The sequence below is a fragment of the Bubalus kerabau genome, chromosome 3 (assembly GCF_029407905.1).
Source record: "Bubalus kerabau isolate K-KA32 ecotype Philippines breed swamp buffalo chromosome 3, PCC_UOA_SB_1v2, whole genome shotgun sequence".
In the NCBI taxonomy this organism is placed as follows: Eukaryota; Metazoa; Chordata; class Mammalia; order Artiodactyla; family Bovidae; genus Bubalus; species Bubalus kerabau.
Window position 1 is genome coordinate 139256235 of NC_073626.1, and position 13056 is coordinate 139269290.

The 13056-nt window shown below is 38.8% G+C and overlaps 1 protein-coding gene across 3 annotated transcripts in view; it reads right to left on the reverse strand.

Annotated features, from left to right (window-relative positions):
- Positions 1-8300: 8300 nt before the first annotated feature.
- The window catches only part of GTF3C3 (general transcription factor IIIC subunit 3), a 30734-nt gene continuing 25978 nt past the window's right edge, over positions 8301-13056 (reverse strand). Inside the window, exons 17-18 of one of the 3 annotated variants that reach the window (XM_055572988.1) lie at positions 11259-11411; positions 8301-9909 (exon numbers count right to left, since the gene is read on the reverse strand). In XM_055572988.1, the coding sequence (XP_055428963.1) occupies positions 9787-9909; positions 11259-11411 (276 nt within the window). In that variant the 3' untranslated portion in view covers positions 8301-9786. Of the gene's footprint in view, positions 9910-11258; positions 11412-12002; positions 12241-13056 lie in introns of those variants that run through there. The other 2 variants (XR_008712051.1, XR_008712052.1) reach the window with 2 other exon arrangements.

Genomic DNA, 13056 nt, shown 5'->3' on the forward strand with positions numbered 1-13056 from the left:
AGTGTCCTTCTTTATAGGGTTTAATTAAGAAAGTTAGAGTCACTGAGTTGTGTTAAATAAGGAAGAAGACCTCATACAGTGCAGGAAAATGGAGGGAAGTGACGGTCCAGAAGGAGCTGGAGAATCAGCAGTCATTCCCCAGCCTTGCTGAAGCCCTGAAGTGGTTTGCATGGGAACATCGAAAGTCGTGCTTTTTCAGCTGCCAGGGTGAAAACACAGGAGGGAAGCTGGTGAAATCTGCTGAAAGCTGTGGCATGTGCTGGAGGTTTGCTCTACTTTTGGACAACAGAGCTGGCAGTTAGAAAGAGGAGCTGGATGCAGAGCAGAAAAGAGCACGGGTAAAATGGAACCCACCTCTGTGTTTGCCACCATATCTAACCACAGTGATCATCAGAGCAATGACTGCTGCTTTGCTTTTACCTTCCAAACCTCATGCAAACTCCCCGGGCCATCTCTAACATGGAACCACTCAGAGAAAGAGATTCTGGAAAATGTAGCTCCAGCTTAATCAAACTGACAGTTCAAACCACACAGACATTCTGACCAGCAATGAGTATGGGTGACCCACAGGGGAGCTGGTCATGTTCTGTTTCTTGATTTGGGTGGTGATTTCATGGCTGTATTCACTTTGAAAGAATTCACTGATCCCTACACTGATGATCTGAGCCCTTTTCCCTAAATATACTTCCAATAAATAGCCATTTTTAAAAAGGAAAAAAGTGTTGTAAAGTTATAAACATTAAAATAATTTGGTATAGGCTCAGAAATAGACAAATTTCAGTGGAACAAAATATAAGACATACAGATGGCCATGAAGGACATGAAAAAGTGCTCAACATCACTAATTATTAGAGAAATGCAAACCAAAACTACAATGAGGTATCACCTTACACTGGTTAGAATTCAGTTGAGTTCAGTTCAGTTCAGTCACTCAGTCGTGTCTGACTCTTTGTGACCCCATGGACTGCAGCATGTCAGGCTTCCCTATCAATCACCAACTCCCGGAACTTACTCAAAGTCATGTCCATCAAGTCGGTGATGCCATCCAACCATCTCATCCTCTGTTGTCCCTTCTCCTCCTATCTTCAATCTTTCCCAGCATCAGGGTCTTTTCCAATGAGTCAGTTCTTTGCATCAGATGGCCAAAGTATTGGAGCTTCAGCTTCAGCATCAATCCTTCCAATGAATATTCTGGACTGATCTCCTTTAGGATGGATTGGTTGGATCTTCTTGCAGTCCAAGGGACTCTCAAGAGTTGTCTCCAACACCATAGCTCAAAAGAATAAATTCTTCAGCACTTAGCTTTCTTTATAGTCCAACTCTCACATCCATATATGACTACTGGAAAAACCATAGCTTTGACTAGACAGACCTTTGTTGGCAAAGAAATGTCTCTGCTTTTTAATATGTTGTCTAGCTTGGTCATAGCTTTTCTTCCAAGGAGCAAGCATCTTTAATTTCATGGCTGCAGTCACCATCTGCAGTTATTTTGGAGCCCAAGAAAATTAAGTCTGTCACTGTTTCCATTGTTTCCCCATCTATTTGCCATGAAGTCATGGGCCTGGATGCCATGATCTTCGTTTTCTGAATGTTGAGTTTTAAGCCAACTTTTTCACTCTCCTCTTTCACTTTCATCAAGAGGCTCTTTAGTTCCTCTTGGCTTTCTGCCAAAAGGGTGGTGTCATCTGCATATCTGAGGTTATTGATATTTCTCCCAGCAATCTTGATTCCAGCTTGTGCTTCATACAACCTGGCATTTTGCATGATGTACTCTGCATATAAGTTAAATAAGCAGGGTGACAATATACAGCCTTGATGGTGGAACCAGTCTGTTGTTCTATGTCCAGTTCTAACTGTTGCTTCTTGACCTGCATACAGATTTCTCAGGAGGCAGGTCAGATGGTCTGGTATTCCCCTCTTTAAAAATTTTCTACAGTTTGTTGTGTCCTGTCATTTAACACTACTGAAATTATCATGATATTTTTACATTTTGATAATCTGGCAATGAAAAGTCAGTGTGAACCATTCTTCATTCACCCAAAGCTGGTTTCAATCTGTGCCTTGAGAATGACACGAAAGCAGTGTTTCCACACCTTTTCTGCCTCACAGCACACTATAAATGGCACTGTCTGTAGGGCACACAGCAGCTCTGGATTCTCTGGCCTACCCAAAGTCTGCCCAGCTAATTCACCAGGCTCTGGCCCAGAGAGTTCGCGAGATTTTGCGAAGGTCTGTGAATACCGTGCTCCCTCTAGTGGTCGGAATCACCACATTTCCTCCTCCTTTAATCCCTGAAGAGGAACATCTGAAATGGGGGAAGAGGCACCTCACCCACACACAAACTTATCAAAGCATCTCTGTCCGAACAAGGCAGAACTAATTATGCAAAACGTTTGTTAGAAAAATACCTCTTTCAACTGCCTATAAGTATGCTGCTGCTGCTGCTAAGTCGCTTCAGTCGTGTCCGACTCCATGCAACCCCATAGACGGCAGCTCACCAGGCTCCTCCTCCATCCCTTGGATTCTCCAGGCAAGAATACTGGAGTGGGCTGCCAGGTGGGCCTAAATAAGAAACACTTGTTTGGCTGCACTCATACTTCTCTGAAACTAGAAACTGAAATTAATCTACACCACTACATAGCTCTAGAAAGAGGCAACAACTCACATCCTTACAACTGGCTATTCCAGGACTGACTTCGCAAAGCTGTGGGCCCATGAGTGGAGGTATCTTTAATCAGCTTTCTCTTTCTTCGCTTGCTTGAAGGCCATTTTCTAAATAGAAACACATTTGTGTGTCTTTACTAAAATGCCAAGTGGTGCTGCTAATTCTCACTCTGATCCTAGTTTGCTTGAGTCCAAAAATTAGAAAAAAATTTATCTTGTATGATGTGTGTACCTTTGATAATTCCTAGACATTCTTTTGCTCAGGGCAGCAAGAAACACAGGGCTCCAGCTGTCCTCTCCATGCTAACCGAGAGCAGTGCAAAGGGACAAAGCTTTTGGGATATGATATAAGCCCAAATGTGGAGAGGGATATCGAAATTTTTTTCCCTCTAATAAAAATAGTTAAGCTTATTTTGGAGGAAAAATGTTAAAAGCTGGCATAGTTGTATTAAGACAATGAAATGACAAAATACAATTCCCAATTTATAGAATGTACTGCCATCTACTGCATATAAAAAATCACTGTTCCTCCTACTGAAATTATTATAAATCAAGCAATCACACACTTTGAAATATAAATGAATTTGTAAGATCTGGTAATTGCCACAAAGAACTTGTAATTTAGACTGTTCTATAGCTTTTAATTTTCTCATCTGAAATTATCTCATCTCTTCAATTTTCGCTTTTACCTTTTTAAAATTCTATTTTCCCCCAACCCTTTCATGGCACTAATTCTGGAAGTTACATTTTTAATTTGATATTTTATTTTTTGAATATTGCTTTTTACAGCATTTTTCTCTTCTGTTCAGTTCAAGTCAGTTGCTAGGTTGTATCCAACTCCATGAATCGCAGCACGCCAGGCCTCCCTGTCCATCACCAACTCCCAGAGTTCACTCAGACTCACGTCCATCAAGTCGGTGATGCCATCCAGCCATCTCATCCTCTGCTGTTCCCTTCTCCTCCTGCCCCCAATCCCTCCCAGCATCAGAGTCTTTTCCAATGAGTCAACTCTTTGCATGAGGTGGCCAAAGTACTGGAGTTTCAGCTTTAGCATCAGTCCTTCCAAATAACACCCAGGACTGATCTCCTTTAGAATGGACTGGTTGGATCTCCTTGCAGTCCAAGGGACTCTCAAGAGTCTTCTCCAACACCACAGTTCAAAAGCATCAATTCTTCGGCACTCAGCTTTCTTCACAGTCCAACTCTCACATCCATACATGACCACTGGAAAAACCATAGCCTTGACTAGATGGACCTTTGTTGGCAAAGTAATGTCTCTGCTTTTCAATATGCTATCTAGGTTGGTCATAACTTTCCTTCCAAGGAGTAAACGTCTTTTAATTTCATGGCTGCAATCACCATTTGCAGTGATTTTGGAGCCCTCCAAAAATAAAGTGTGACACTGTTTCCACTGTTTCACCATCTATTTCCCATGAAGTGATGGGACCAGATGCCATGATCTTTGTTTTCTGAATGTTGAGCTTTAAGCGCACTTTTTCACTCTCCTCTTTCACTTTCATCAAGAGGCTTTTTAGTTCCGCTCCACCTTCTGCCATAAGGGTGGTGTCATCTGCATATCTGAGGTTACTGATATTTCTCCTGGCAATCTCGATTCTGGCTCGTACTTCTTCCAGCCCAGCATTTCTCATGATGTACTCTGCATAGAAGTTAAATAAGCAGGGTGACAATATACAGCCTTGACATACTCCTTTTCCTATTTGGAACCAGTCTGTTGTTCCATGTCCAGTTCTAACTGTTGCTTCCTGACCTGCATATAGGTTTCTCAAGAGGCAGGTCAGGTAGTCTGGTATTCCCATCTCTTGAAGAATTTTCCACAGTTGATTGTGATCCACACAGTCAAAGGCTTTGGCATAGTCAATAAAGCAGAAATAGTTGTTTTTCTGGTACTCTCTTATCGATGATCCGGCGGATGTTGGCAATTTGATCTCTGGTTCCTCTGTCTTTTCTAAAACCAGCTTGAACATCAGGAAGTTCACGGTTCACGTATTGCTGAAGCCTGGCTTGGAGAATTTTGAGCATTACTTTACTAGCGTGTGAGATGAGTGCAATTGTCCGGTACTTGGCATTGCCTTTCTTAGGATTGGAATGAAAACTGACCTTTTCCAGTCCTGTGGCCACTGCTGAGTTTTCCAAATTTGCTGACATATTGAGTGCAGCACTTTCATATATATAATATTCTTTCATCTGAGTATATTAATTACATTTTCTGTATTTCTCTACTTCCTGCACTGGTTCTATTCCCTGAGTTCCCTCAGTCCCCTACCCATTTGTTTATATGAATGCCTCTCATTTCAGAGGCTTTCCTCAAATGTCTAATGATCATTAGCTGCCTGTTCAGATGAATAGCAAGGTACCCTGGAGCTGACTGGGGCTTAGTTAAAGTGGGAGGGATGTATGCACTGGTGGAGGCCGCAGCTGAGAGAATATAAAGGTCTTTTTTCTAGGATTTTTGAGAGGATTTTCTCTAATCCCCTGCTTGAAGGATGTTAACTTTGTTGCCAGTTTTCTGGGAGTTTAATAGGAGGATGCTGAGATCACTGTTAGGTGTGTAGATTTTCATTTAATCCCCTGCTTTTAGTGTAACACTCTGCCTTTGGCTATGCCTGGGATTCCTGAATCCCATGATCCTCATTCAACAGCTCCAGAAAATTAACCACTGGTGTTCTGCAGGGCATGGGCGAAGTGGGAACCTACTCTAGGTGAACATGGCAACTAGGAAAATCTAGCAGCTTGACAGATTTACAACTGCTTCACCAATTTTTAGCCCCACTTCACCTGCTAATTCTTATGTCTGAAGAATTACGGACAGAGCTTCATAACATTGTACAGGAAACGGTAATCAAAACTATCCCCAAGAAAAAAAAATGCAAAAAGGCAAAATGGTTGTCTGAGGAGACCTTACAAATAGCTAAGAGAAACAAAAGGCAAAGGAGAAAAGGAAAAATATATCCACCTGAATGCAGCACTCCAAAGAATAGTAAGGAGCGGTAAGAAAGCCTTCGTAAGTGATCAATGCAAATAAATAGAGGAAAACAACAGAATGAGAAAGACTACAGATCTCTTCAAGAAAATCAGAGCTACCAAGGGAACATTTCATGCAAAGATGGGCACAATAAAGGACAGAAACAGTATGGCCCTAACAGAAGCAGAGTTTTAAGAGGTGGCAAGAATACACAAAACAATACAAAAAAGATCTTAATGACCCAGATAACCACAATGTTGTGATCACTCATCTAGAGCCAGATATCCTGGAGTATGAAGTCAAGTGGGCCTCAGGAAGCATCACTACGAACAAAGCTAGTGGAAGTGATGGAATTCCAATTGAGCTATTTCAAATCCTAAAAGATGATGCTGTGAAAGTGCTGCAATCAATATGCCAGCAACTTTGGAAAACTCAGCAGTGGCCACAGGACTGGAAAAGGTCAGTTTTCATTCCAATCCCAAAGAGGGGCAATGCCAAAGGATGTTCAAACTACCGGACAATTGCGCTCAATTCCCATGCTAGAAAAGTTATGCTCAAAATCCTTCAAGCTAGGCTTCAGCAACACTTGAATTGAGAACTTCCAGATGTACAAGCTGGGTTTAGAAAAGGCAAAGGAACCAGAGATCAAATTGCCAAAACTGGCTGAATCATAGAGAAAGCAAGGGAATTCCAGAAAAACATCTACTTCTGCTTCACTGACTATGTAAAAGCCTTTGACCGTGTGGATCACAACAAACTGGAAAATTCTTAAAGAGATGGGAATACCAGACCATCTTATCCGTCTCCTGAGAAACCTATATGTGGGTCAAGAAACAACAGTACCAGACATGGAACAACTGACTGGTTCACAACTGGGAAAGGAGTACAAGGCTATATATTGTCACCCTGTTTATTTAATTTATATGCAGAGTACATCATGTGAAATGCCAAGTTGGATGAATTACAAGCTGGAATCAAGATTGCCAGGAGAAATATCAACAACCTCAGATATGCAGATGGTTACACTCTAATGGCAGAAAGTGAAGAGGAATTAAAGAGCTTTGTGATGAGGGTGAAAGGGGAGAGTGAAAAAGCTGGCTTGAAACTCAATATTAAAAACACTAAGATCACAGCATCTGGTCCCATCATTTTATGGCAATTAGAAAGGGGAAAAGTGTAAGCAGTGACAGATTTTTTCTTCTTGGGCTCCAAAATCATTGTGGATGGTGACTGCAGTCATGAAATTAGAAGACACTTCCTTTTTTGGAAGGAAAGCTATGACCAACCTAGCCAGCATATTATAAACCAGAGACATTACTTTTCCGACAGAGGTCCATCTAGTCAAAGCTATGGTTTTTCCAGTAGTCATGTATGGATTTGAGAGCTGAACCATAAAGAAGGCTGAGTGCCAAAGAGTTGATGCTTTGAATTATGGTGCTGGAGAAGACTCCTGAGAGTCCCTTGGACAGCAAGGAGATCAAACCAGTCAATCCTAAAGGAAATCAACCCTGAATACTCACTGGAAGGACTAATGCCCAAGGTGAAGCTCCAATACTCTGGCCACCTGATGCAAAAAGCTGACTCACTGGAAAAGACCTTGATGCTGGGAAAGACTGAAGGCAAAAGGAGTAGAAAGGGCAGCAGAGGATGAGAGGTTGGATAGCATCACAAACTCAATGGACACAAACTTGGGCAAACTTTGGGAGATAGTGAGGAGCAGTGCAGCCTGACACGCTGCAATCATGGGGTTACAAAGAGTTGGACAAGACTTGGCAACTGAACAATATGTAAGACAGTCAACAAGGACCTACTGTATGATACAGGAAACTCTACTCCATATTCTGTAATAACCTATTGGGAAAAGAATCTGAAGAAGAATGAATATGTGTATAACTGAATCACTTTTCTATACACCTGAAACAAACACATTATAAATAAATTAATACTAAAAAAAGAAAACAAAAACCTTTTTTAATTAAAAAAAAAAATAGAAGGCCTGAAGGATAGAAAAAATAACTGCCCATCTCCTTTTTCTTTCTAAAGTAAACTTCTGTTCACTTTTTAAGTTGTTACTCTGAACTGCAGGAAGTGCGTTCCTCGAAAGGAACATCTCTGAGCAAGGAGTAGCTTGCTAGTGATCTTCAGCATGCTATTTAATCTCTTTAAATAAAACGGGGATGATAATCAGTTCAGTTCAGTGGCTCAGTTGTGTCCGACTCTTTGCAACCCCATGAACCACAGCATGCCAGGGATGATAACTACAACAATAACATCTACCTTACAGGTGATTCTCTGAGAGAATCAGAGTTAAGGTCTCTAAAATATCCTGCACCATACTTAAAACACAGTAGCATAGTGAAAACACTCAGCAAATGGTAGTTACAGTCTTAAATGACAAACAAACTCATGCAATTATCAGCTTTTTTTCCCCTTATATGACTACTAGAGAGATCTACTGTGTCTTCCAAGGCTATTTAGCAGATCCTGGAGTTACAGCACAGTGAGTTTAATTCAAGAGAGAAACTCTGAATGCAGAGTACTCAACTCCACAAGGATTCCAAGTCATTAATCTAAGCAGTCTATCACAGTCAGCTTTATCACTACCTGCAAATGGCATGAAATACAACAAGTATATATAAACATATGAAACAACTTTAATTACAAAAATAAAGTTTATTTAAATTCTATATATACACATACACACACACAGAGTACCATATTTACTTATTACATACAAATTCTGCTTCTCAACTACAAAATTACATATACAGTGTAAATAGCGGTAAGAACTCTTAAAGTCCCCTGTACTTCTTTCATCCTAAGTCTCATTCTTGTTTTCCACCCACAAGTGGACTGGGACTGAAAATCCACATGGACATTTACTATCGCATTTGTTTCCTCCTAAAAAGAAACTCTAAAAAGCTATTATTAAACCAACAGTATGTCTAACAAATACTATTATCTTAGACCCAATAATATACAATATTTGAGATAAGTAAAAGGCTTTTAATCTGCTTCTACTTCATCAGTTCAGTTGCTCAGTCATGTCCAACTCTTTGCAACCCCATGAACTGCAGCACGCCAGGCCTCCCTGTCCATCACCAAGAGTCCATCATCCCAGAGTCCACCCAAACCCATGTCCATTGAGTCAGTGATGCCATCCAGCCAACTCATCCTCTGTCGTCCCCTTCTCCTCCTGCCCTCAATTTTTCCCAGCATCAGGGTCTTTTCATTAGCAATAGTTTATTTCATACATAAAACTCCCTAGTCTTCCTACATTCCTAGTGATCTTAAAATGGAAACCAGATTGTGTTACTGAATCTAGTTCTCTTTTTTTCTTTTGGCCAGAAAGCCAAACACTGAAAATGCCTTTTTAAAAAAAATTTGCATCACAATAGGTTGCTATGAATTAAGCCCAGCCTCCCAGGCCTGTCTTTATAGCTAAGATACATGCAGGTGAAAAATAAAAGATTAGCTCAATTACTTGTCTTCCCACCACATAACCATTTAAAACAATTTTCCAAGGAGCAAAGTGAATTACATAATTGTGCTGACACCAGAGTCCCAATTCGTCTTTCCTTTACTAAGCAACCTCCTTTTCTGTATCTCAAAGACTACGGGATAATAACAGGCACTAAGAAAATGGATGACTGACAACAATGATGTATGTAGAAATACATATGTAGCAAATATTTCTTTCAAATAAACATATGCTCAAGGTCTGTATTCAAAGAACTGTATTGAGAGGTAACATCTCTCTTACTACTGTATTCCAAACACAACTATTACAGTGCCTGGTATACAGCAGGTGATTAATATGTAGTATTACATACACAAATGAATAAATGGTGTGGAAAAAAAGTAGTGTACTAAACTCAATGCTGGTTCAATGGCTACTAATGTCCACTTCAGTTTGGGGGACAACTAACAAAAAACTGGTAAAGGAAAATGACAGAACAATATAAAATTCTTGTAGGAGTGATAATTTTGCAAATCTATCAAAAGATAATTATCACATATTAAAAATGAAACACAGATAATCGTGAGTTTATGTCCATCTTGGGGTTAATAAGCCCTGAGACAGAAAATACTGGTCCGTGCACAGCAGCTGCCCAAGCTCCTTCCCCAGCTGAGGGGCTTTATATAGAACAGTGAGTAAATAAAAGTTTCTGAGCCATTCCAGTATTCCCGCTGTTCTGATATATGAGAGACAAGTTGTAGGCAATATCTCTTCGTAAGTCTATCTGGTCAATTTCTATACCCTAGGGGGGAAAATACAAAAATGAGTATATTTCAAACTGACAACCAGGACAATTGTATGGCAAATATACAGCTTTTGTAAGTGTTCAAAAAACTATTAAAATTCATATTACTGAAAAAATTTATAAAACTAAGCATATATCTTGAATATACATTTTTATCAGGTAATGCTGACTTCAGTTAATTGTTATAGTAATTGTTTCATCAAATCTTTTTAAATGTCTAACCAATAAGTTAAAGAAAAAAAGTTGCATTCACAAGACATAGCAGAATAAACACCAGATGAACTAGGATTTAAGAGTAAAAAAAAATGAAACCATAGAAGAAAAAATACAGTTGAATAATAATATAACCTTGGTAGGAAAAGCCCTTTTAAGTATAATAAATACCAAAAGTAGGAACTAGAAAGACTGATATGACTTCATAAAAAATGTAAAACTTCTGCATGTAGAAAAAAAACCATAACACAAATGACCAGATGAGAAAAAAAATATCTGTACTATATAACAGAAAGATATATATAAAACATAGGTCTAGAAGGGCATACACCAAATTGATTATACTGACTACCTTATGGGTGTTATTACTTTTTTTTCCTACTTAAATAACCCAACCAATTACCTCAATGGAGTAGATTAGGTCTATATTCCTATTCTTCTCCCACAAAATTTTGGAGTCAACTAAGAACATCTGCATCAATGAAAAATGTTGCCCTATAAAGCTTAAGGAGCAATACATAAATTATTTATGAAGTTAAGAACACAAAAGTATATGTATTTCATCAGCAGAACTATAAGAGTAGGTATTCATTTGCCTAATGACTAAAGTTGAACAAGGGTAATAGAAAAGAGTTGTGAGGGAATGAGGGATTATGAGTGCAATTTTTAAAACTGAATAATCATAACATACTTTCCTTCAGAAATTAGGCTTTAAACACAGATTATCATAGTATTGGCAACACTTCACCCTATATTACATTAACTTAAACAAAACTATGTTTATACTGATCTTTAATCTCTAGAAAGAAGTATGTTAGCTACACTTTTGAACTTGAAAATGAATAATGGCTACAGAACTCAATACTCAGGGTTCCTGTGTACCAGCTCAACCTGTAAACCACTGGGGCTATCTTAGGATAACCAAAATGGTCATAACCACAAGTCATATGTGTCCACATGGTTGCTGATTAGGTCAGTAGGTGAGGATGTCGAACAATTACTTGTGCATTCAGTAAGGGGAGAATACATTTTAATATATAAGCTATGATTAATTTCACCTCAATACTGAGCTAACTGCAACTTATCGACAGATGAAGTGTCTCCTCAGTTTTTCAAAGTAAATCATACAGTACCTCTACCACAAGCGGAGGGAGCTCCAGGGCCTTCTGATAATAGTGGATTGCAAGATGTTGCAGCCCCAGTTGGTGAAGGGCACGGCCCAAGTTGTAGAATGTCTCCTGGCAAGGCCCACGTAAACTGAGGTATCGATTAAGAAAGGAAAAGCCCTACCAAAGAGAAAAGATAATAGTAATAATTCAATAGTTCAGTCATTCGACAAGCAAGTGCAGGGGCAGGAATACAATCTTCTATTTTTGGGTACGCTGTGCAGCATGTGGGATCTTAGTTCCCCAATCAGGGATTGAACCTGCATCCGCTACATTAGAAGTGTGGAGTCTTAACCAATGGACCACCAAGAAGTCCCCCCAATTTTTTTTTTAAAGACAGTCTCACCCTGAAAGAATATATGTCTGTGGTACAGTGTCATATCATAATATAGTTGAGATTTCTTCCAAAGGTGTAAAGGAGATATATTTTTTTAACTAAAGACAAAAAATTCACAGAAAACAAAGCCAAATGTTACAACTAGCTAGCAAAGACCCATAATCTAAAACAGAGAATATATATTTTTATGGTTTCAAGTGGGTTTTTGTGGCATTAGAGGCTAGTAAAATTTTAGGTTTGAGATACATGTCTAAAAGCTTGACCACAATATAAACTCCAAGCTCTTATGATGATAATTTAGAAAGTTGCATCCTCAGGAACAAACTCACTTGAGTATATCTGACCTTTCTGGTTAAATGGTACCTTTTATATACCTCTCAGAGCTTTAATAACTTCTTAATGTTAAAAAACTTGATTTTCTTTTTTCCCCTCTGAAAGCTTCTGACTCAATAGCTTTATGGAGAACCTGATTATTTCAGAGCATAGCTATAATGAAGCAGGCTCCCTGCGTGTCACAGCATCCAAAAAAGCAACTCGCTTCTTCACGTCTTCCTGTATTCACCTTCCTCTTCAATGTAACTTCAACTTCTACCATGCACAGAAAGCTAAAAACTGCAAGATGCAAGTAACTGATATAAGCAATTAAGCAAATATATTACCTGAGAATTAAATCAACAAATTTGTATGTATAAAAAATAAAATGCAATTATTTCCTGGGTGATCTGGTATGTAATAAATGGTCACAAATTTTTCTTCATAAATTAATAAATAATAAAAATTAAGGAATTTGTTAGAATTAATGCATTCTAGGAATAAAAAGCATGCTCAATAAACAAGTCATATTTTCTGCATGATAAATGAATCCATTTGAGTACATGAATATGACTTCTACTGAAAAACATGGCTCTCTGTTAAATAATAGCAGACAAGCTATTAATCTCAGAAGAATCAAATCTATGTGTTTAAAAATGAGAAATTCAAAGACAAATATCTGAGAAAGAACATTTACTTTCCTTCCCTAATTGCTTACAAAACAGGTATATACATGCATCAAACATAAAAACTGAAATAAAAGCAGAAGTTTTGAGGATACAGGAGTGAATGAGACAGACCAGATCTCTGATCTCTTGGAGTTTATATTTTCACTAGAGGAGACACGCTATGTTAAGAAGGTAAACAAGAAAACAAAAAGGCAATGCAAATTGCTTTATGAACTAAGACTTTAAAAGAGCAATTTGTGGTGATGACGTAAGGAAACAGTCACACAAGCACGTATCCATACATTATTGTATGTCTATATTATTTTTAAAAACTAATTTAAAAACTCTTTAGGACCTGGAAGGCTGGAAGCCTCTGAGGCTCCAGAATACAAGAAAGCCTGCACAGGATTCCCTAAGATTCTGCCTGACCCTTCTCTTCTGATCTGGC